General features: G+C 41.0%; 2 protein-coding genes across 2 annotated transcripts in view; both read right to left on the bottom strand.

Annotated features, from left to right (window-relative positions):
- The window catches only part of ATG14 (autophagy related 14), a 37674-nt gene extending 23010 nt beyond the window's left edge, over positions 1-14664 (bottom strand). Inside the window, exons 1-2 of the mRNA XM_044229716.1 lie at positions 14430-14664; positions 1184-1246 (exon numbers count right to left, since the gene is read on the bottom strand). Of these exons, the coding sequence (XP_044085651.1) occupies positions 1184-1246; positions 14430-14650 (284 nt within the window). The 5' untranslated portion in view covers positions 14651-14664. The remainder of the gene's footprint in view (positions 1-1183; positions 1247-14429) is intronic.
- A 1825-nt stretch (positions 14665-16489) lies between these two features.
- Positions 16490-24619, bottom strand: part of TBPL2 (TATA-box binding protein like 2) — a 29644-nt gene continuing 21514 nt past the window's right edge. Inside the window, exon 7 of the mRNA XM_044230239.1 lies at positions 16490-16641. Within this exon, the coding sequence (XP_044086174.1) occupies positions 16565-16641 (77 nt within the window). The 3' untranslated portion in view covers positions 16490-16564. The remainder of the gene's footprint in view (positions 16642-24619) is intronic.

The following is a 24619-nucleotide window of genomic DNA, read 5'->3' as shown; positions in this document are numbered from 1 at the left end:
AGAGAAAAGACAATAATAATTGTTGTGAAGCTCAAAAATGTAAAATCAACATTTTTTTAAAGTAAGTTCTTAAAAATGTCTGGAAATACCAAAGTGAGACTCAAGCAATTAATAACCTTTTCCAGGGGGTCCCTGGCCAGCTCCGTCAGTGGAGTGTGCGACTCTTGATCTTGGGGTTGTGAGGCTGAGCCCCACACTGGGTGCAGGGATCATTTAAAAATAGAATCTTTAGAAAAATAAAAATTAAAAATGTTTTCCAAATTCCAAATTCTCTATTTTTTTTCTCATTTCCTTCTCTTTGCACTTTTAATGCTGCCGAGAACCTTTCTGTAAACATTTACAATTTCCAGTAATAGCAAGAGCTTTTGTCCTCAGTCATAATCAGTAATTTCTATCAGTCACAATTATTAACAGTAACAGTTACAAGAGAATTCATAATCTAAAATGTGATGCTCAGTTCCCAAAGAAATGGCACAAGCCGGCATCTGTAAAAATCTGTTCTGTGGAGTGAAGTGTTCTATGGAAGAAATGAAAGTTTCTGTGATTAGGTTAGAGAAATGACTTAAATAAATCTAAGCAGGGTTCTGTAACGCAGGGCATCTTACAAGATTTAATCTGCTCACAGATGTTTTCAGAAACCTGGGGTGCATCTGGAGAACAGCGACTAGGTCAGTTTGGGAGAGAAGATTCTACGGACGATGCTCAAATCAGCGGGTGGGATTCGTCAGGGGGGCAGGTTCCAGGGCCTTCCCCTCCAGACTGCAGAACTGAGGATCTGCATTTTAAACTGTTACCTCAGCTAGCAAATTCTGATGGTCTTGATACCAAGACCGTGCTTAGGAAAACGCTGATCCAGAAGAAGAAAGATAAATGGAAGGCGTGATGTCTTCCAGGAACTACCACTTGTCTGCCTGCTCTAGACCCACTTGCCGCACATCAGTTATCCGGGCCAGGGGTCTTGCTCATGGGTCTAGTCACTGAGTGCCTGCTGCAAAGGGACTGGGTCTGATCTCAATGATTTCCAGGAACTTGAGAATCTCTATTTTGCTTCTCCCAGAGGCACTGTTCTTCCCCACTTTGAGACTGTGTCCTAAATTCGACAAGTCAGCCGTCCAGGTGTCTACATACCATAGCACTGAATTAAACCACACGGTGACAAGAGAAAAGCAAGAGGGAAACTCACTCTTTTTGAAATTCTTCTTGCTTGCTCTTAAGTTGGCTTAACCTTTCTTTCTTGTCTATAAACCTGTAAGAAAAAAGTATAATGTTTTATTAAATGTTCATTCTTTCCAGTTCAGTGAGATTATGCAAATTCCTAAGAGCCAATCCACACTCTTCTGGAGATGCCAGGGTCCTGACGGTCAACACACATCTTCTCAAGGGGGTGTGCGCACAGCTGCTTACGCCATTTGCTCATTTTAAAATGAAGTTCAAATTCTCAGCTTTAAAATACTTGCATGGGTTCAGGGGTGCCTGGCTGGTTCAATCAGTAAAATTCTTTCATGGTTTATAAAATATGTCTAGAAGCCACCCCCTCACCCCACCCCGATTAAATTATCTTCCAAAACAGGCACATCAGAGCACTAGAATGAATCTGCGTTCAAAGAAATTGAGGCTTCTCACATAAATATTATTTTAATTATTTAGTTTAAGTCAATCCTTATCTTACCTATAAATTGGTTACTTATAATTTTTCAAGTACACTGCTGGTTTTTTTTTCTTACTAATTTCATTGCTGATCCTTATGGGCTAACAATTTACTGAGTACAAGTTATCAAAACGAAGAGATATCACATTGTAGTTCATTTGTAGTTCACATTGTAGTCTTCTCCTCCTATCCTTTTCTTCCTGTTACCTTGACTGGGGTTTAGTCCTTTTTTCCTTTGTGCAGTTTAAGACAAAAACTTAGATCATTCATTTTAAGCCTCTCCCTTTTAATTATAACCATACAAAGTTATACATTTCCCAAGTATTGTGTTAGCTAAACCCCAAAGTGTCTGATAGGGTATATTTTCGTATCCTTTAGTTTGGAATTCCTGATTTTCCAGTAATTCCCTCCTTGACCTCTAAGTTATTTAGAAGTATAGTGCTTCATCTACATCGTTGCAAATAACAAAGCCTCATTATTTCCTATGGCTGTGTAATCTTGCAATACACACACACACACACACACACATACCACATTATCAATCATCATGGGACTCTGGGCTTGCATCCATATATTGATTGTTATAGATAATGCAGCAGTAAATATAATGGTGTATTTTTTTTTCAAATTACTCTTTTCATTTTCTGTGAGTAAATACCAATGAGTGGGAAAAAAAAAGAAGTATAGTGCTTAATTTCCAGATAGAGGGCTTTTCTAGGTAACTTATTGTTAACCGTTTTCCACTTTCTGACGTGGTCACAGAAGATACTCTGTGAGATTTCAATCTTTTGATTTCAGAGTATCTTAGGGCCTTGCATCTGGTCTGCCCTGCTGAAAAGTATCCTGTGTACTTGAAAGAATATGTATTCTATGGTTGTTAAGTACTGTGTTCCAGAAATGTCAACCAGCTGAAGGTGATGAACAGTGACATACAGATCTTCTAGATTTGTGCTACTAAGAGAGCCACCCGTCACATGTGCTATGAGTACCTAAAATGTGGCCTGTTGCTTAACAGGGATCTGCATTTAAAAAAAATTATATATATATATATTATATGACTAATATCATGCAGCTGACTTTTAAACAAGCTAACAGTGGCTCGCTATTTAAAAAACACATGATAATGCCATATGCTATAGTAACATAGTATGGTGTCCAAGATTAGGTTTCTGGCAGTCTCCCAAATTCTTAGCCTAAATGAAGACTAAAAATTTAACAGAATAGTAACAAACCTAGAAATTACTTCCTTAAAATGGTCCAGACTGGGGCCCCTGGGTGGCTCAGTGGGTTAAGCCGCTGCCTTCGGCTCGGGTCATGATCTCAGGGTCCTGGGATCGAGTCCTGCGTCGGGCTCTCTGCTCGGCAGGGAGCCTGCTTCCCTCTCTCTCTCTCTGCCTGCCTCTCTGCCTACTTGTGATTTCTCTCTGTCAAATAAATAAATAAAATCTTTAAAAAAAATGGTCCAGACTAATAGCAGTCTAAAATATTTCTAAAACCCCATTTTTGAAACATTTCCTAAGATACCTACTTCAAAATGGAAGGGATCAATAGATGAATGGATAAAGAAGACATGGTAAATATATATGATAGAATGTTACCAAGAAAAAAGAATGAGACTTTGCCATTTGGGGCCACATGGATAGACCTAGAAGGTATTATGCTAAGTAAAATTAGTCAGTCTGACAAATACTGTATGATTTCACTTATGTATAGAATCTAAACAAAACAAACAAGAAAATACTGAACTATATATAACTGGTGGTTGCCAGAGGGGAGGTGGGAGAGGGGAGAGCAAAATAGATAAAGGGGATTAAGAGGGACAAACTTCCAGTTATCCAGGAAATAAGTCACAGAGATGGAAAGTATAGCACAGGAAACATAATCAACAATATTGTAATAACACTGTATGGTATATGTGACAGATGGTGACCACACTTACTGTGGTGAGCACTGAGTAACATATAGAAGTGTCAAATTACTGTGTTGTACAGTACGCCTGAAATTAATTTAACACTCTAAGTTAATTATACTTCAATTTTTAAAAAGAGAAAAAAAATGGGAGGGATAAAATATTCTAATTATGACCCTACCATTTAATAGGTAGTCACTGAAAATGTATAATGTATGTTAAACAAACAAACAAAAAAAAAGCAAATCTAGTGGTATTATATACTTGTGTGACTAAATTAAAATAAGGTTAAAAATTCAGTTCCTGGGTGGCCCAGTGGGTTAAGAGGCTGCCTTTGGCTCAGGTCATGATCCCAGGGTCCTGGGATCAAATTCCCCGTTGGGCTCTCTGCTTGGGGGGGGGAGCCTGCTTCTCCTCTCCCTCTGCCTGCCACTCCCCCTGCTTGTGCTCTCTCTCTCGCTGTCAAATAAATAAATAAAATCTAAAAAAAAAAATTTAAAAAAATTCAGTTCCTCTATTCCACTAACCACACTTGGCTAGCACCCATGGCTGGGAGCTATCTCACTGAGCAGCATAGATACACAACACCAGCGTGGTAAGGTAGGAACTGCATGAAGCAGGAGAACACTCAGAAACCAGTGTGGAACTGAGACAAACTCATAGATTCATCCATGACTTTATCAGGCAACTTGCAACAAAACATCTGTCAGAAGATTAATAAATCTAATTATATATTCTGCAGCTGTGTATTCCTTGACATACAGTTACGTGCTTCCATCTCCATATATCAAAAATGAGAAACTGATGTGGCATTTACTTCTACCTCACTGATGCAATAAGGTGATTCACGTTCTGATAACCTGAAGGAAGTGATGAACTCACAAGACTCATCAAACCAGGCAAACAAAGACTGACATGGAAGACAAAATCTTGTTTTTAGAGGCTATAAAAGCTCTCCCTCTGTTGTAGAAATGCCACTAGGCACTACAGTGAACTGGGATGACAAACAACCCTGTTCAGCTTCACACTGAGCCGGTTCTCTTGGGCTTCATTAAAAACAAACCAACTTAAAATGTAAACATACAGTCACCAGCAGGGATAATAAACAAAAGATAACCATTCCTACTGTATCAACCACGTCATGAGTAATGGTATTCTTCATGAAGGAGATTAAAAATAGGTGGTGTTCACAAAGCTAAACAGCAGATGAGGTCAAGGAATGTGGTGAGTCAGCATTTTGACTGCTCATCTGCACACTCATCCATTCTCTGCATTCTCTGTCCCCCCACTCATGGAAAGATAAATTCGTTCCACAATTCTGTGCTTTCTCAATAGGGTTTCCAAGAAATAGAAAGATTAATGCAGTTATCAGATTCAAACTAGATTTTCTTTAAAGCTTTTATTTACTCATTTGAGAGAGAGACAGAGAGAGAGAGAGAGAGAGAGAGAATAGGAGTGGAGGGGCAGAGGGAAAGGAAGGAGACTTTCCACGGAGCAGGGAGGCCGATGCGGGGCTCAATCCCAGGACCCTGAGACCATGACCTGAGCCAAAGGCAGATGCTTAACCCACTGAGCCAACCATGAGCCCCCAAACTAGGTTTAAGGATACATATTTTACAAAAAAAAAAAAAAAAAGGGCGAGGAGGAAAGGAATATTTTATGTACTATCTTTCAAAAGTAGGGTTTATCACATAAAATATCTTGTGTCCTTTTCCATGTCGGGACATACCAACTAATTCCATTCTTCAACAATACACAGAATTTCAGTGAATGAACATCCTATAATTTATTTATATGAACTCCTATTGACGAACATTAGCATCACTTCCAAATTTTCACTATTATCAGTAATGTTATAAGTGAATATCCTAGTGCACAAATCTTTTTTTTTTAAAGATTTTGTATTTATTTATTTGACAGAGAGAGATCACAAGTAGGCAGAGAGAGAGGAAGGGAAGCAGGCCCCCTGCTGAGCAGAGACCGATGCGGGGCACGATCCCAGGATCCTGAGATCGTGACCTGAGCCGAAGGCAGTGGCTTAACCCACTGAGCCACCCAGGCGCCCCCACAAATCTTTAAAAGCTTTTAGGTTTTTCAGAAATTCCTATTAATAAAAGAAACTGCTGGGTCAGGTATTTACATACAAAATTCTGGCAGTTATCTTTAAATTTCCTCAGAATCATTTCATATAATTTACAACCCCACCAACAGTGAGTATCTCACTCTCTCCAAATTGCACACTTTTTAGTCTTTGCCAAGCTGACCGGCCTCTCCCCTCCTCCCCCAAAGATCATAATCCGTCTTTTTGCTTTTATTTCACTATTAGAAATGTTGAATGCCCTTTCCTATCTTATTGGCTACTTACTTTTCTTTTGTTGTTCCCATGTCTCTTGTTCATTTTCTTGTTCAACTTTTTTAAGGATTATTAGGAAAATTAGCCATTTTTCTTTCCAACATCTTGAAATTACTTTTTCTCACTTTGCTTTCTGACTAAAGTGTGTTTCTGCTCTACAGAACTTTTCAAACTTTTATGCAGATACATTTAGCAATTCTTTTGCTATTGTTGAATGGCTCTAGTTTTGGGCTGATTCCTGAAAGGAATCTGCCAGTGAAACTGTACGAGGCTCTGGGGATTTTACAACACCAGATTTTCTCTCCCAATTTAAAAATGCCTTGTATTTACCAAAAATCCTCCACATGTAGAATAGTTTTTTCCCTAAAAAAAGTACTTCCTTAAATGGACTTTGTCTCCTAAATTCTCCCATACTTTGCAACTATGATCCTCCCCCCCCATTAAAAAAGTACTCCCTTGGGCAAACCTGGGTGGCTCAGTGGGTTAAGCAACTGCCTTTGGCTCAGGTCATGATCCCGGGGTCCTGGGATTGAGCCCCACATTGGGCTCCCTGCTCAGCAGGGGGTCTGTTTCTCTATCTCCTATCTGTCGCTCTTCCTGCTTGTGCTTTCTCTGTGTCAAATAAATAAAATCTTAAAAAAAAGAAAAAGTACTCCCTTAAACTAACTTTTAAACAGTTCCCCTGCAGTGGAGACAGAGGAGAATAGGGGTTGGTGGTCCCACAGTACGGGGGTGGTCCCAGGATCGGCACACAGCCCAGCTCAAAGCATCATGCCTGTCTGGGCTGACTTGGGGATGGGTTAGAGCCGGCCCTGAGAAGGGAAGGAAGGCATGACAGGCAGAGGGAATTCTGCCGTTTCACAAGACAAAGAGCTAATTTGTCCTGCATGAAAGCATTTCAACACAGCAGGCAGGGTAACAGGGTTAGGGGTGTGCTGCTGCTGAGGCATCAGCTAGGAGTGTGAGCCCTCTCTCTCTCCACACTGTTCCAGGGCCACAATCACAGGCAACTGAGTGGCTCTATCCACAGGCTGGACTATTCACATAAATCTGCTCCATACCACCAGAAAACCAGCACCAGGCTGTGTACTTTCTCAGGGATCCATTTCATTAATTCGGCTATTAAGTCTAGGTGATAACATCCTCATAACACCCATAAATTGAGTACTTACTATGTCCTAATCATGTCCTTTCCTAAAATAACTAATCTCTCCACCTGCTTGCCCTGTCCTTGCCCTCATCCTAGCAACATAAGTTTACTTTGTGCCTAAGAATATGGCAAGAGAAAAGTCTAAGAGACAAACACTAATGGATTTTAAGAAAAGCAGGAAAGAAATAATAACCTTTCAAATGTGGAGTTGAGAACCTTAAAAATATTAAAAACTTTGAACCAGTTAATGCAGTTCAAAGAAACAGATCAGAGATGAGGAGGAAAATTTATATCTGAAGGCATCAATCATGAAATCGGTCATAATAGCAAAAACTAGAAACAACTTTGATGTCCAATAGGACAATTTATCAAATGATACTATATTGCCATGCAGGAGATTATAGTATTTTTGAAGATATGTTTATGAGATGTTGAGTTTAAAAAAAAAAAGGTACAACACACTATACACACGGTATGTATATATTTTATTTTCCAAATGAAAAAAATCTGTAAGCACACACATACACATGCAGATCAACAAGTGTGGAAGGAAATATAACAAATTATTAACAGAGCTGCGAAAATATGGGTAAAATTATCCTTCTTTAGGGATTTCTGTATTTTAGTTTTCTACAATAATGACATGTCCATCTACAGTCAGAAAAAGAAAGATACCAATCAATCAAAATTTCTCATGCTTCTCCTCAGAGGATCATATATACCATAAAAATATATACATAATCCCCTAAAAGTACTTAAGTTCTTGGGTCTCCTGAGTCAGGTTATAGTCCTTGGGGTCCTTAAATTTAAAAGGGGGAAATAAGTACTAACAGTTTTTAGGTTGAAAGTGGAGAAGATTCCCCATCTCTGATTTGGGCACAGGTTTGTTAGAAGAATTAATGATAATTTCTGGTTCTAGAAATAAGGCAATGAGAGCACAGATCTCTCTCTTATGTAAGCAAAGACAGAGAACTAAATATTTCTTCAATTAAGATACTAACATGGGGGCGCCTGGGTGGCTCAGTGGGTTAAGCCTCTGCCTTGGGCTCAGGTCATGATCTCAGGGTCCTGGGATCAAGCCCTGCATCAGGCTCTCTGCTTGGTGGGGAGCCTGCTTCCCCCCTCTCTCTCTGCCTGCCTCTCTGCCTACTTGTGATCTCTGTCAAAAAAATAAATAAAATCTTAAAAAAAAAAAAGGATACTAACATGGTAAGAATTCCTAGTCATCAAATTTTTCTTCCTTAAATTCCTTAGGCATACAAGGGTATGCCTAAGGAAGGTTTACAGACAAATGCAATATGAAAAAAAACAACAACAACATGATCCTTATCAGGATGGTTCTTTTATCATGTTAGAATACTTAGAATATGAGAAAATAGGATAAAAATATACTCTACTGGCAGGAATGAAGGGTAAGTCATTAAAAGAAAATAGAAACAAAGCACTGCTTAGTTTCCTCACTCGTAAAACAGGAACAAGGCTTATCCTACTTGGTTACAAGGATTAAATAAGATAAATGTGAACATTAAGGCATTAAGGTACAGCAACTTTGTACATAACATATGCTAATTTCACTTTTTCTTCATTGCAATGAGTGATTTTTGTACTTAATCTCACTAATGTATTAAACTGAACTACATATATAAAAATATAGTTCAGAACGGAAAGTGAGTTTAAGAATTAGCAGAGAGAGCCCAGGAGTAAATAAAGATACAAACACTCTGTATTTCCTCGTGTTAAAAATAGGTTCATAACTCATGGGTTTGAGGTAGGGAACAAATGAGATCATAAATGTGAAAGCCTTTTACAAATTCTAGAAGGCATAATGATAAGAGTAGCCACTGATACTGACTGAAACAGAAGCTGTTATCTTCTTAGGAGACGTACATATGTTGGTATAAACACAATTACTAAGCTTCATGGGATGGCAGCTGAGTTCCTTCCTGAAGGACACAGACAAAAAGAGAAGAGAGGTTGACAAACTGAACAGGGTATTCAAATGTGGGCTTGGAACTGAATTCTCAAGACAGTAGATTCTTATAGGCTACGTCAACTGACAACCAAAAAGATCTGGAGAACAGAAATATCGGAAGAATAATTCTGGGTGGAGATGGGAGGGCACCTGCGTGGCTCAGTCGATTAAGTGTCCGACTCTTGATTTCAGCTCAGGTCATGATTTCAAGGTGGTGAGATCCGGCCTGGGGTCTGGCTCTGTACTCAGTAGGGAGTCTGCCCGAGATTCCTTCCCCCTCTCTCCCTGCCTCTTCCCTCGCTCTCTAAAATAAATAATTAAAAAAAAAAAGAATAATTTGTGGACATTGGATGTGTTGTCCCTTTGAAATCTTCAATAACATTTAAAATTTTCTGCTTGTCTTATATCCCACCACCCAATTTATTTAGCACCTGTATTTGTTTTCTGGTAAAAGTGTAACATATACTCTTCAAAGTCCTAAGTGAAGATAATTCTCCATCATTTCTGAAAACCTACTTATAAAAGCAACATTCATATGCTTATAAATGTCTTTCTTTTCTGATCCATGAGTTAAAATAACTGGTTCCTAAACCAGCAGGCAGACTTTTGGGGATGCTACAGTCTCTGATTATCCTCAGATTATGTTCCCCATCTCATTCCTACACTTATCATTCACTCTATGGGTTGAGTGGAAAGATTAGTTTAACTTGTCAGTTATCTACTGGGTAACAGTATTATTTTTGGTGTCAAATAAATGTAAATCCAGAAAATTATGTTCCAGTAAAAAGTGCTAATTTTAAAACGTTAATCAAAATTCACATAAGACTGTGTTGAGAGGGCTGCTTAGTACCACTCCTCTTCATCTCTTAAAGAAGTATACAAGTTAAAAGGCAGATAAAAATCAGAGAAGAAAGTGGGTATTGTTTTAGGAATGGGGCCAAAGTGGGAGATGAGGACAGGAGAGTGTTGGTGAGGATACCAATATTATAAATCTTCCCACTGAACAACAATAATAAAATATTCATTTAGATATTTTTCAATCAATCTATCTGCCAAACTCGTTCAGTCCACAAAATTATGTGAAGATCCATGTTCCCTATTTAGGAGTCAAAGGAACTAACTGTTGTGAGGTAGACTGTTGATATCTAATTTTCTCTGAACTGCTAAACTATTAAAACCTTTACATTCAGCTAGTCTATTAATGAAGACTGAAAAAATAAATTTATAAGAACTCTGATATACATCATTGCATCCAAGATCCACAGAGGCACAGCTAATCCGGCTAATTTACCAAAAAGAAATCAGAGGTTAAACAAGGGTTTTCCAACCGTGCTGTAGTGTCCACATTCTATATCTAAGTGTTTTCCCGAAGTTAGTGAGGGGCTTCTTATGGAGTATGAGAGACTGAAGGCAGCAAAGCAGAGAATACAATATTTTTCATAAATACTGAGAACAGGAAGCGCCTGGGTGGCTCAGTGGGTTAAACCTCTGTCTTCGGCTCAGGTCATGGTCTCAGGGTCCTGGGATCGAGCCCTACATCGGGCTCTCCGCTCTGTGGGGAGCCTGCTTCCCCCCCCCTCTGTCTACTTGTGATCTCTCTCTCTGTCAAATAAATAAATAAAATCTTAAAAAAAAAAAAGAAAAAAATACTGAGAACAGGAGAATATTTCAAAATCAAGCTATGACCTGCACAACTTAAGGCTTATTAGTATTAAGTGTAATGCCTGGAGAGTAAGAGACCTTTCTCCTCTATAACTTGCCAGGGTATTTTGTGCAGATAGCTGTGCCCACTGAGAGCACATTAAAAATCATTTTACAATTAGGACAGTGGTCCTGGGTCTTAAGAGATTCTTACATCCTACTAGATATTGGGCACTGTTCTGTGGAACAACAACAAAAAAAAACACAAAACATTCCACTTATTAAGGAATGCACAGTTGGGAAAGGGGAAAGATGGAGAATGAAGTGAAGCGGGCTGGGCAGAACCCTAAACTTTCTTTTTTATCTCTAAAAATTCTGGATGATTCTGGTATTTGCTCTTCATTTGTCTGCTTGGTCAGAAAAAGAAATCCATGATTACAAACCCCTCTTCTGAAAATTCACTTTAATGTTCAGATTTAGCAAAAAATCTTGATCTCAGTTTTGAAAGTGGTATTGCCTTTGCCATTCTTTCAACAATATGCCTACCATGTGCTACCCACAGCTGCCACACTCAGCACCAGTGATCTGACTGAAAAAAATCAGAATCCACACTATCACGGAACTGCATTCTGGAGGCAGGTATCTTCTCTGAATAAATAACATCATATATCATGCTCAGTACCATGTAAGAACAGAGAATTCCAACAGAAAATGATGGCATGGCGGAGGGGAGATGGAAGTGGGAATTTATCTTACTGAAGGTCAGGGAAGGCCTTGCTGACTAAGTTACATTTAAGGTGAGAGCTGAAAGACAAAGCGGCAATCAGAAGGGAAAAAGTGTTCAGGCACAAGGAACAGCAAGGGAAAAGACCCAGTGGTGGAAAAGTTTTGTATATTTGAGGATCTGATAGAAGGTTTCTGACTACAGAGAAGTATGAGGGAACATGGCATGAGTTTATTTTCTGAGCACTTAATATATGCTAGACATCATGCTAAGTACTTTAATGCACACTCTTACATCATCATTACCAAACCTATGAAGTTAGAGTTTCCCTCCCCATTTTCAAAAGGACCTAAACAAGCATAGGAGAGATTAAAGAAACTTGTTTAAAATCACATAGCAAGTGGTGGAGTGTGGATTCAATTCAATGCAACATGAATCCAAACTTACAGCCAAAGTTAGAAGATAAGCAGAAGACAAATCAAATAAAACTTTATATGCCACAGTAAGGACCTTGAATTTTATTCTAAGTGCAGTGGAAAGCCACCAAGAAATTTAAACAAAACTGTGACATTATCTGATTTACATTTCTGTGGCTGCTGTGTGGAGGAGTTATATGGGTAAATGAAATGAAACCAATAAATCATCAGGAAAGAAATGGTATTTGTCTGGACTAGAAGCAAACCAATCCGAGACCTATTTTGGAGCAAATAAAATTAGCCTTGCCAATGACTTAAAGACATGGAATAAGAAAAAAGGGAAAGTCTAGAATAACTCCCAGGTTTCTGGCTTTAGTAACAAATAGATGACAATGGATAATCATGAAATAGCTTAGGATCAGACTAAGTTTAGGAAAAGGGGGTAGTGTCATTCAATCATTCAATAAATCTTTACTAATTCTAATATGTGAAGGTACAAGAGAGTACAAAATTGATGTAGTTCTGTCTTCCTACAGCTTCCACCACTGGAGTGTGTGGGGGGGGTAGACAAATTGACATGTAAACCATAAGAGAGTGCTAAGTGCTATGGAAGACAAAGCAGGTGGGAAAGGAGGTTACAATTTTAATTAAATGGTTAGAAAGAGCTTCTCTAACATATGAGTTGAGGTTTGAAGTATACAAAGGAAGCAGCCCTGAAGATTTCTGGGAGAAAACAGCTCTTGGCAGTCTGAGTAAGACTGCACTGGCCCCGAGGCAGGAGTGTTCTTCATATGTTTGAAGACTGGCAGGGAAGCCAGGGTGGTACAGCAAAGTAGGTAAGGGAAAAAAGAAATCAGAGGGGAACAGACAATATGGAACTTCTGTTAAGGATTTCACCTTTTTTTACTTTGGGTAAAACAAAAAACCCTTGCAAGATCAAAGATTTGTAGAGTAGAGGAGTGGTGTTACTTCAGCTGCAAGATGGAAATTACACTATAAGGGAGCAAGGGTAGAAGCAGAAACTCAAGAAGCAATATTCCTCTCGTGGATCAGACCAGGAAATAGTGAAAGGGTCAGATTTAGATAGGTTTTAAAGAGAAAACAGGATTTCTTGAAGGCTAGGAGGTTTTTCTGACCTGTATCAAAGAACAATAAAGTTACCATTTACTGGGTTGGGATGAGCATGGGAGGAAAAGATTTATCATGGAAAACCATGAGTTCAGTTTGCCATCTTAAAATGGAGATACTTAATTACAAATTTAGAAACAGATGTTGAGTAGGCAGCTGCTTACTGGATCTCAAAGAGGTCTGGGTTGGAGATACAAGCAGGCATCTTTAACGCATGGCCATTATTTAAATAATGGCAGCGGATCTGGGAAAAAGTAGAGATGGAGAATTGGGGCCAGAACCGAACCTTGATAAACTCCATCAGTTAGACACTGCCATCTCATGCCTGGTAGTCTTATAGTGAAACAACTGGTTTAATTTTTAAAGCTATCACTTATTACACCAGCAATTTCTAAAGCCATCAAGAGCATCAGTGAGACACAGTAATGAACTAAAAAATTACCATACAAAACTCAAAAGAGAAACGGCATTTATGATGAGAGAAATACTAGGAACTCAAAATGTCTCCAAATATAGAGATTGTACAATCCTGTAGTTAGGTACATGATATACGATATACTCAGGCTGTCTGGCTATTAATTCTGGTCCCTGTGCTTATTATCTCTGTGACCAAGGCAAGGCACTTACTGTGCAGTGTCCTCAACGGTAAGTTGGAGATAAAAACCTACTGGCTTGTTGTAAATGAATACTTGAACTTTCGCTCTCAAAAAGTTACCTTACTGTCAATGACACTAAACAAAAGCTGAGATCCTGCAGTTAATCACACTAATTTTTCAATTATCTTAGCCAGAGACCACTAGCTCTGTGTTTAGTTTCAAAACAAGGCCAAAACATGCTTTGATATTTAATTCTCTTACCTAAAGGCTTATGGCTCTCAGTCTGGATTTTTAAATAAAGCCAAAACATCGCCAAATGCCTTAATATCCAAAGTGATCTTTGGAGGCATAGAGGGGGAAAGAGAACAACTAGCTAGTCCTATTTAACACATCAGAATAAACATGTCTCCTAACAAGGTCTAGCTGTGACATAGGGCACCATGGCCCGAATCCTCCTCAATCAGTTATCTGATTCTCTCCTGGTCTCTCCTCTAGAGAATGAACGTGCTTTCGAAGATAAAGAAAGGTTAAACCCAGCTTTTGAATGAAAATCCAGTAAAGTGCCGAGAACCCAACCCTATGACAGCAATAGGGGAAAACTCCTCCAGGGTCACCATCTATCCCTTACCTTTAGTACCCAGGAGCACCGTAGGGTCGGACTCCTCTCGGGGAGGTGGGTGCTGGGGGGAAGGGTGTTAGTGGGGAAACCACAACCTTCCCTCTTCTGGTCCCCACCCCCGAGCCCTGGGAGCAAAGCGGCTACCCTCCCCATATTCCCTCTCCTCTCGCGGGGCTCCGGGCCCCGGACCCGAGCCCCAGGCTCTAACCTCCATTCGCGGAGCAGTAAGAGACACCCAGGGAAGAAACAATAGAGCCGTGGCGGCTGCCGTACCTCTCCCGGTCGCGGCCGTCGAAGTAAACGAAATCGCCGTTCTGGACGCACTTGGCGCAGGTCAGCCGCCGGCGGGTAGTGTTGCACAGCGGACACCGCTCGACAGCCACGTACAGCCCCTCGGCGTCGTCCACAGAGTCCACCAAGTCCCGAGCGAGAGGCCGGGGCCCGCAGCCAGGAGCCTCCGGCGCCCGGGCTCCCTTCCCACTGGGAGACGCCATGATGGCCTGAGAGCATAGCCAGTCACGTGGGATTTTGTTTTCAACCAGGTGCATCCTGGGCGAGGAGGAGGGGCCTGGGGAGGTGCCACAGAGCGCGGGCGGGGTCCGACGAGCCCCTTGCCCAGCCTCTCCGAGCTCGCGCCCGGGAGGGCGGGTCGCGCTGTTGCTCTTCCTGTCTGCGGAGGGGGAAGCCTGCCCGAAGCGTGAATTACGTTAGAGGGGCGAGTCAGCCAAACAAAATGTCATCGTCCGTTTCTTCACGCCAAGGCTACAAGTTAAAGCCTCAAACTCGTGCAAGAAATAGTAATACGGTGCCCTAGGGATTCTGGGGAAACGGGAACAAAATAAGGGAATTTCTTTAATTCGCTATGGGTGGTTTTATATTTGCTGAAAGTACAGCGAAGTCGGGTGAGGGGGCTGGGTCGTGGAGAGAGGCAGTATTTGGGCTCACCCACCTCCTTTATAGGTTTGTGATTTGGGTCAAATTCATAACTTCTCTGTACTTGCGTTCTTATCTGTTAAATGGAGATACAGCCCCTACCCAAAGTCGGGAGGATGAATCATACGTTTAACCGTACTCCCATAGTACTCTACTGATAATAGCGAACAAGTGGAAACAATCGTGCTAAACGTGGAAATCAAAGTTCTCTTTCTGAAAACTGAATTTTAAATTAATGCCCAACATTCTTCTACTCTGGGCCATGCTCTGAGAAAGAATGTGAACTAGGTAGAATTTAACCGAATTCGATTACTCCAAATTACTTTCTGTGGAGGTAAACAGGGTGCGTGGGAAGATTAAGGTAGAGTAATTCGTGTTTGAAAATGCCTCCAAACTACAGAAGGAAAAAAGAAAAGTGTGCCTATAAGTCAGTTTACCTAGACCGGTGACTCTCTAGGATTCTTCTGGTAGGCTGTCAAGTGATAACTGCCTTCAATTCTCCAGCTGCGACTTCTCGCCCAGGTTATCACACCCAAAGATTCGCAGCTACCTCAGCGGCATAAAGCGATGGAAGGGGAACACCACAAACTTGGCAGGTCAGAAACTAACTCTCCCTCCTCACAAATCGGTTTCCTCATCTTGGTGCAAGACGTAATAGAATCCCTGACCACTTGGGAACCAGAGCCAGGAGTCCTCTTAGCCCCATCTCTCCCTGAGAACCAGCACATCTCCATCAAATTCTGAGGATTCTGCAATCTAATTGGGTCTTGCATCTGAACCCTTTGCTCCATCCTCCCAATCTGGTATATTGTAATACCATGACATAGAATTTTAAAGGCACAAGAAAGCAAGAAGTCCCTAAGCTGTTTTAGCCTATGCTAAACCTGAATGGTTCCCCAAAGTTTCTTTTAAGCAAGAGGAATAATTTCCTCTGATCATTTCAAACAAAAGGATATATAATTTGTCTTAAGGTTTCAGACTTTCACGTTTCACTTGTATTCTGACAGGATCCTTCATGGTGCCTGTATAGTGGCCAGGACCATCCCTCAATATTTTAAAAGGCAAAAAAATAGACACAATTTCTATCCTGCCAGATGATGTTGCAGATATTATCTATTCTATGCAGTTATCTGAAACTTCTGTATATTCCTGTGTATTTTAGGGGAACACATTAACAGACTAAATCTTTCACAAGAGCAGAATATTAAATTTTAATGATTAAACATCATTAACATCATTCTAGCAAGGCCCTAAATCTCTCAAATTCTGAAGTGTTTACTTTTTCTGTTTTTAAAATAACATACATGTCATTTTTGAAAAAGAAGCTTCTTCAGTTCTTAGGCATGGATACTCCCATAGAATCATCCTTTAACAAATAGAGTCAAAATCTGCGTGGAAAATCTACGATCCAGTGGTTTGCGCTGGGCTTATGCACACACTCAAAACAGTGTAATGTGAGATGCTGAGTGACTTGCTCAGGCTTTTTTAAAACCCTTTAGAATAGGATAGATGTTTTCAAATGCTTCATAGATCTCAGAACGTTCTTTGGCACCTATAAGGAAACCCAAGTTGATACAATCTTTAATATAAAGACAATACCCAAATTTTCTTAGGACTAAAATTTCATTGTCAACTCCAAGTACTTTTAATACAAAGACATCTCCTTAGGTTTACTTGGGAAGTGACATTTTGGTAAAGACAAAAGAATTTGCTGGTGACAGCCATATCCCACAAACACATACCCTAGAGCAGAGTTTTCTAGTACTTCACTACATGGGCGTATCAGTTCATCTTTTGCCTCACAGAGCACAGTATGAAATATGGGGAGGTTATCATTCAGCATGCCATGAACAGGACCACAGAACATGATCTTCATCAGGACCTGTGGACACTTAGCTATCAGCAAACGGGACTTCCTTTGATCCACTCAGATCTAGTTAATATCTTGATTCCCTAATATTGACTAATAGGGTGAGACAAACTACAGCAAATGTTTTCCATTTCATTGTATGAGAAGAGATTATTAGAGGAAGAAAACCGTACCACTGTCACTCCTTAGTGACTTAAGTTTCAAGGGATCTTTCATTAGAACTGCTGTAGGGATTAAAATAGATAAAAACATGAATTAGACATGGTCCCTCCTCTTGAGAGGTGATCAGTCAGATGTTGTTCATCTCTCCCCACCACCCACTGCCACTACTTCCACCTTCAAAGCTACACAGGTACACTGCCTGTCCACTGTACGGAGTGGGGCGGTACCCGGTTATGGGCCGGTAATACTGATGTTTAGATGGATCTCTCAGCTAATCAGGAAACTACTGCCTGGATACCACTGGCAGGAGGTTAAGGAAAAGAATATAAAAACAGCATGAAGAGAAATAGAAAATAGCTTAAGCTGATAACGACTCTTCCTTGAGAGCCATAAAGCTAAGGCTCAGTAAGAGAGAAATTGCCAGTGAGAAGTGGTTATCTGGTTTAATCACAAGACTAAGAGGAGGGGCGCCTGGGTTGCTCAGTCAGTTAAGCATTAAGCATCGCCTTCTCTCAGGTCATGATCTCTAGGTCCTGGGAGAAGCCTGCATCCAGTTTCCTGCTCAGCAGGGCATCTGCTTCTCCCTTTCACCTTATGCATCTACCTCCACTCACGGTCTCTCTCTTTCTTTCTCAAATAAATAAAATCTTAAAAAAGAAATAAAAAAGATGAGAGGAAATCACCAAAAGGAGGATCACTAGATTTGAGAATCAGGTAGAAATCCCAATTCAGAATCAAGGATGAGCTGTAATAATAATTTTTAAAATGGAAAATAAAAAAGTATTGGCAAAGATATGGAGAAATTAGAACTCTCGTACATTGGTGGTGGGAAGGTAAAATGATTCAGCCACTGTGGAAAACAGTTTGGCAGTTCCTCAAAAATGTTAAGAATTACCATATGACCCAGCCATTCTACTCCCGGGTATACATCCCCCCCAAATTGGAAACAGGTACTCAAACGACGTGCATGCAGACACGTATTCATGGGAGCACTATTCGCAAGAGTCAAAAAGTGGAAATAGGGACGCCTGGGTGGCTCAGTTGGTTGGACGACTGCCTTCGGCTCAGGGCGTGATCCTGGAGTCCCGGGATCGAGTCCCACATCGGGCTCCCAGCTCCATGGGGAGTCTGCTTCGGTCTCTGACCATCTCCTCGCTCATGCTCTCTCTCACTGTCTCTCTCTCTCAAATAAATAAATAAAATTTAAAAAAAAAATCTTAAAAAAAAAAAAAAAGTGGAAATAACTCAAGTGCCCATCAACAGATGAACGGATAAACACATTGTGATGTATACATACAATGGAATATTACTTAGCCACAAAAGGAATGAAGAATGCGGTTGTTATACATGCTACAGTGTGTGAACCTCAAAAACATTACACTAAGTGAAAGAAGCCAGACACGAGAGGTCACACATTGTAGGATTCCATTTATATGAAATATCCAGAATAGCTAATTCCAGAGACAGAATGCAAATTGGAGGTTGCCAAGGGCTAAGGGGAGGAAGGACGGGAGAGAAACTGCTTAATGATATGGGAATTTCTTCTGAAGTAATCCAAATGTTTTGGCACTAGCAAGGTCATGCAACCACCTGGTGGTTGCAGAAACTTAGTGTACTAAATGTCACTGAATTATTCACTTTAAAATGGTTAGGTTTATATTATGTGCATTTCACCTCAAGTTTTTAAAAAATGTTAAAGAATAAGTCCTTGTAAGCTTAAATTTCGTTGAGAGGCTGGCGAAAAGTTACTTATTTTGGGGCACCTGGGTGGCTCAGTGGGTTAAGCCTCTGCCATCAGCTCAGGTTGTGATCTCGGGGTCCTGGGATGGAGCCCCGCATCAGGCTCTCTGCTCGGTGGGGAGCCTGTTCCCTCCCCACTCCCCCACCCTCCACCCCCACCTGCCTCTTTGCCTATTTGTGATGTCTGTCAAATAAATAAATAAATAAAATTTTTTTTAAAAAGTTGCGTATTCATCGCTGATGAGTTTACTATGTGTGAGTCTCTGCCCTCAAAGAAGATGTGGGGTGGGGGGAAAGGATGAGGAAGAGCGTGCGTTACTGACATAAGTATCAGAAACTCTGTACCTTGAGGGGTAGGAAAAAACCCATAAGCCTCAGATTTTTATTACAGGATGAATATTTTAATTTCTCAAGTGATCGTTTTTGTAGAAACCAGTGAGTTGGGAAAGCAGTAAGTGAAATACCGTAACAAAAGAATCCTGCCTCTGGTTTGATGGACCTTTTCTGCTTCTAAGTACATATGAATGTGACAGCTTTCTTATTAGGAGACAGTGAAGTGGAGTAGATCTAGCAAACACCCACCTACCCATTCAACCTCCAATCCCACCCACCAAAATCAGCATTCCTTTTATATTTAATTAGAAACAGAGGGTCTAGGTCCAACATTCTAGGTAACTATGTACTTCAGTTTCTCATTACACTTAAATTATACTTAAGAGGATTTTTTTGAAGTCCCTGTTTAGCATTCTGGCCTCTGCTAGAGAGCAGAAAACACCCATCGCCCAGGAGGAAACAGACACTGAGAATGATCATTATTTTATATCACAGAAAAACTTCTGTAGACACAAAAGGGCTTTATGGGAATTAACTAATCCATTTCCCTTCATTTACTTCATGGGAAAACAAGGCCCACCAAGTTGAAGTTCCCCTGAATCATGGACAGCAGCCATGGATGAAGTCCTCAGTATCCAGTATCCCTTCTAAAAGTCAGCAAATACTATGTATAGAAGAATGAAACTCGACCATTCTCTTACACCATACTCATGTTAAGACATGAGGCAGGAATCTAACAAAATCCTAGAGAACACAGGCAGTAACTTCTTCAACATCGGCCACAGCAACTTCTTTCAAGACATGTCTCCAAAGGCAAAGGAACAAAGGTGAAAATGAACTTTTGGGACTTCATCAAGGTCAAAAGCTTCTGCACAGCAAAGGAAACAGTCAACAAAGAGGCAACCCATAGAATGGGAGAAGATATTTGCAAATGACACTACAGACGAAGGGCTGATATCCAAGATCTATAAAGAACTCTCAAACTCAACACCCAAAAAACAGATAATCATGTCAAAAAATGGTCAGAAGACATGAACAGACACTTCTCCAAAGAAGATATACAGACACATGAAAAATGCTCATCATCATTAGCCATCAGGGAAATTCAAATCAAAACCACATTAAGATACCACCCTATACCAGTTAGAATGGCCAAAATTAGCAGGACAGGAAATAACAAGTGTTGGAGAAGATGTGGAGAAAGGGGAACCCTCTTACACTGTTGGTGGGAATGCAAGTTGGTGCAGCCACTTTGGAAAACAGTGTGAAGATTCCTCCAAAAATTAAAAATAGAGCTACCCTATGACCCTGCAATTGCACTACTGGGTATTTACCACAAAGATACAGATGTAGTGAAAAAAGGGGGGGCATATGTACCCCAATGTTCATAGAAGCAATGGCCACAATTGCCAAACTGTGAAAAGAGCCAAGATGCCCTTCAACAGACAAATGGATAAAGAAGATATGGTCCATATATACAATGGAGTATTACTCAGCCATCATAAAGGATGAATACCCAACTTTTGTATCAACATGGATAGGACTGGAGGAGATTATGCTGAGTGAAATAAGTCAAGCAGAGAGAGTCACTTATTATATGGTTTCACTTACTTGTGGAGCATAAGGAATAACATGGAGGACATTAAGAGAAGGAAAGGAAAAGTGAGTTGGGGGAAATCGGAGGGGGAGACAAAACATGAGAGACTGTGGACTCTGAGAAACAAACAGGGTTTTGGAGGGGAACGGGGTGGGGAGTTGGGTGAACCTGGTGGTGGGTATTAAGGAGGGCATGTACTGCATGGAGCACTGGGTGTAGTGCATAAACAATCTTGGAACACTGAAAAAAATAAATAAACATGGCCAGCATTTATAACTGGGTATTATAATGAGGGGATTTGGTCCCTTTGGTCAAATACTTCCTCACCAGAAATAAGTATCACAACTTTATGGGAACTGACATTGGTCCTGTAGTCTTAATAATCAAATATCTCAATCTGAAGCACCAGGCTCCAGGTAGAGGACTCTAGCTTTTAAGCAAACCTGACCAGTCTTTTCCTTTAGATAATAATGCGCACCACTCTGGGGGATAAACCCTGGTGACAGAGGTGGAAACTCTGGGGGATAAACCATGGTGACAGAGGTGGAAACTCTGGGGGATAAACCATGGTGACAGAGGTGGAAACTCTGTGGCCAGTGCAATAAAGAAAGGACTGGCTCTGAAATCACTCTGGATGGGCTTGAATACCAGCTCTACCATTAACTAGGTTTGAATATCACAGGCAAGTTGTTCAACTTCTGAGTTCCCATTTCCTTACCTGTAAAATAGCCTTCTCAGAGGGATGCTATGAGTTTTATGAGTGAACATTTGTAAAAAGTCCTTTGTAAGCCATCCCATTTTATAAAATCTAAGCCATTATTATTGTCCTAGAAGAACAGGCTTCAGGATCAGGGACGTCGGGACAGCTGGCCCAAGCACACATGGTCTAATGTAAGAGCCAGTCTCACATAATCTGTGTCCTTCCCCAGGGCTGATTCCTGGTGGGGACTATGGGGACTGCAGGAGATTTGCTTTTCCATCCTCAGCACCTAAAAACAGTATGTGTACCTGATAGGCACCCAAAGTTGATGAAATATCTGCCATCTGTCAAGAAGGTTTATAAGCTCATCCCTACCCCCTTAGCCATCCCAAACATCAATTTCCAATACTGCTTGGATTTTCCAATTCTATTTTTATGCCAAGTCATAACTACGTACCTTATTTTCCCTATGATACCATATGTGTATGCACACAAGGGAAAAGGCTTACAAATTGCAAGAGATGGCATTAAATCCTTCCAAGTGTACATTTTACAGCGTATACTAACTTGCTTTATTGGGGGACTCCCAGTAATGACTGGCAGGGGTATGCTCTCTCCGGCCTACTTGCTAACAAGAACCGCGGATGTCTAGCTGATGGACAGTCCCCCGAAGTAACAAAGACCCAGCTTCTTAAGAATTATGCTGGAGGGAAAGAAAGAACTGTGAAGCATTTTAGATGCTAGACTAAAGCCTCTTTAGATATCAGATGCCCATCATCAGGAGAAGGCAGCACAGCAAGACAATGCTAAGGGGGAAACGAGTGGGCTTTCACCAAGGGAGCACCAGCTAACGTTTACAACACATTTACCATCCACTGGTACTGTTCTTTGGCCTGCTCACACAGAGCAGGTAGTTTCTCTGGCCACCTGCCTTTTACAGGTGTGGAAATCAAGGTGAACTTAAACTCACCCAAGGCCACACAGCCAAGAAATGGTCGAGCCTGGATTCAAAGCAGACAGTTGGTTCCCAGAGCCCAGCCTCTTAGCCATCACACGTGCTTCCTCTCACCACTAAGAGCATTTCTCTTTCCTTAAGCTGATGAGGAAGAGAAGGGAAAAGGTGACCTCAAAGACCACAGAGGTGTCTTCACAGACACCTAAGGAGCTGGGAGACAGGGTGAGTACAGGGAGGGTGGGCGCTCCGGAGCCAGGCTGCTCAAGTTCCCACCCATGCCGTAGCACATACAGTTGTCTGACATTGTTAATGACTTCTCCACTGGCCCCATTTTCCAAGTGAGGAAACTGAGCTCCTCAGTGCAACCTCGTGGAATTAACTAGAACCCACATAAAAGCTCTTATCACGGCGCCTGGAACGGACACGCCCAATGTATGTTCACTTTATGGTGTCTGACCTTAGAAATGAAAGCTGACATTATTTGCTGTTCATTGTATATCGCTCCAGCAGATCCTAGCTATATTAGTTTTACTGTGGTTTGAGAAAGAAAAATCCTAGGTCCTAAATATCATACCAACCACAGGAAAACAGCATGGGCTTGGGAAAACAGAGTTAAGCTTGGCTCAGGTCCCGTTGCTTTCTGCTGTCAGGGGGCACCATGCGGTAGGGCTTCTTTGCCATCAGCTCACTTAACTATAATTAGAACATTCAGATGTAGCCTTGGACATGGTGGCCCCAGCTTTGGCACCTCAGGGAGTAAGACAATTTTACACGGATAAGTTATTTTCAGAGGCCCTGAAAATGGCACATGATACAAGGGTTTAGAATTGCACTTGCGGTAGGTGTGCTGATGTTCTACAGTTCCTAACTAGGGAAGGGCTGGGATCCACCATTTAATTGCAGTGGAACGCACAGTGCATTTGTAATTTCAGTACTCTAACATTTTCTAGGCAAAAAATTATTTACCCTTGTTGGAACCTTTCAAAACAGCTCTGCAGAGTCTTGCTGTGTGGGCCTCTAGGAGTCTCCTGGACACTCCACATGACCATCTCCTGCTAAAATACTAGAAGCAAGGCTAAAGGGAGGCCTCCTTGGTCCCTTTCCTTAGGTTTATACCCAAAATTGGGTCCTTGCATTTTTAAACCCTTTGCAGGTGAAGAGTCTAGATATGCAAGGATAAGAGAAAAAAGAATATGTGTCCCAAAGTGTGAAGCAAACATAACCTAAACCATGGATTCTAGAGGAAGTGCTTTTAAGACAGTATAGTGCAAGCAGGGAAAGATCCCAATAGATAATTACTCCTATTTCAGTATCAAGACATCGGTTGTCGGGCGCCTGGGTGGCTCAGTGGGTTAGGCCGCTGCCTTCGGCTCAGGTCATGATCTCAGGGTCCTGGGATGGAGTCCCGCATCGGGCTCTCTGCTCAGCAGGAAGCCTGCTTCCTCCTCTCTCTCTCTGCCTGCCTCTCTGCCTACTTGTGATCTCTGTCTGTCAAATAAATAAATAAAATCTTTAAAAAAAAAGAAAAAAGACATCGGTTGTCTTTTTCTACATATTGTAAGCAGAAGTTTGGACTTCAGTTAATACAACTCATTCCTCCCTTCACAAAACTGATGATCTGCACCTCGCAAGAATGAAGAAGTTCAGCTTTGTTTGTTCTACATGCTGAACGCATAACAAGCTTTCAGGGAACGGTACTGCACTGTCTTTGGCATAGCACGTAGACACCACTTCTGTCACTTGAAACTTGTAGCAAATGCGTACATGCAAGTTGTTTTCCTTTTCCCTTTTAATTGGGGTAAGCAGGAAAGCTGGTTTGAATTAAGGATATTTAAAGGGGCTTGTTTTGTGTATCTATACTAGAAACTTAGCCTGTGCTTGTCAACGGGAACTTTTAATAAGACTAATTAATAACAACACATAGCAAGTAGGTGAACGTGCCCTTCCCAGGATCTTCAAAAGTTTCTTCCTTTCCATAGGCCATACGCTTGTTCCAATATTTATACTGTTCAATTTACTTGGCATACTTTCCCCCACTTCCTTCAGGACAGATAGGAGTAAACTTTATGTCAGTCACTTGGAGGTCTTGATTATTCTAGACTCTATATTCATGGCATCTGAGAAGCTGTAGGTTTGCTGTATTTGAAAGGTTCTTGAATTCCAAACAAGCTTT

This window comes from Neovison vison, chromosome 13, assembly GCF_020171115.1.
Source record: "Neovison vison isolate M4711 chromosome 13, ASM_NN_V1, whole genome shotgun sequence".
Classification (NCBI taxonomy): Eukaryota; Metazoa; Chordata; class Mammalia; order Carnivora; family Mustelidae; genus Neogale; species Neogale vison.
The sequence above is the reverse complement of the archived record's forward strand: the minus strand, read 5'-3'. Positions and strand labels throughout refer to the sequence as shown.